The 801-nt window shown below is 50.9% G+C and overlaps 1 protein-coding gene across 1 annotated transcript in view; it reads left to right on the top strand.

The window, feature by feature from the left end:
* Positions 1–104, top strand: part of LOC307271147 (discs large homolog 1-like protein) — a gene marked incomplete at both ends in the record, with an annotated part of 19,102 nt that extends 18,998 nt beyond the window's left edge. Inside the window, one exon of the mRNA XM_080055020.1 lies at positions 1–104. This exon is cut by the window's left edge and continues 41 nt beyond it. Coding sequence (XP_079911146.1) covers positions 1–104 — 104 coding nt within the window.
* Positions 105–801: the final 697 nt, after the last annotated feature.

The following is an 801-nucleotide window of genomic DNA, read 5'->3' on the forward strand; positions in this document are numbered from 1 at the left end:
TGTCACCGCGCTGAAGAACACGCCGGACGTGGTTTACCTCAAAGTGGCGAAACCCAGCGGGGTCTTTATGAACGAGTCCTTCAACCCCCCCGACCTCACACACTGTGAGTCTGTCTGTCTGTCTGTCTGTCTGTCTCTCTATCTGTCTGTCTGTCTGTCTGTCTGTCTGTCTGTCTGTCTGTCTGTCTGTCTGTCTGTCTGTCTGTCTGTCTGTCTAAACCCAACAGTGTCTTTATGAACGAGTCCTTCAACCCCCCCGACCTCACACACTGTGAGTCTGTCTGTCTGTCTGTCTGTCTGTCTGTCTGTCTGTCTGTCTGTCTGTCTGTCTGTCTGTCTGTCTGTCTGTCTAAACCCAACAGTGTCTTTATGAACGAGTCCTTCAACCCCCCCGACCTCACACACTGTGAGTCTGTCTGTCTGTCTGTCTGTCTGTCTGTCTGTCTGTCTGTCTGTCTGTGTGTCTGTGTGTCTGTCTGTCTGTCTGTCTGTCTGTCTGTCTGTCTGTCTGTCTGTCTGTCTGTCTGTCTAAACCCAACAGTGTCTTTATGAACGACTCCTTCAACCCCCCAGACCTCACACACTGTGAGTCTGTGTGTGTGTGTGTGTGTGTGTGTGTGTGTGTGTCCTTCAGTGTTTGTGTGTGTGTGTGTGCGTGTGTCTCTCTCTCAGTGTGTGTGTGTCTCTCTCTATCAGTGTGTGTGTGTGCGTCTCTCTCTCTCTCTCTCTCTCAGTGTGTGTGTGTCTCTCTCTCAGTGTGTGTGTGTGTCTGTCCTTCAGTGTGTGTGTGTGTGTGTGTGT

This window comes from Ammodytes marinus (genome assembly GCF_949987685.1).
Source record: "Ammodytes marinus genome assembly, contig: scaffold_346, whole genome shotgun sequence".
In the NCBI taxonomy this organism is placed as follows: domain Eukaryota; kingdom Metazoa; phylum Chordata; class Actinopteri; order Uranoscopiformes; family Ammodytidae; genus Ammodytes; species Ammodytes marinus.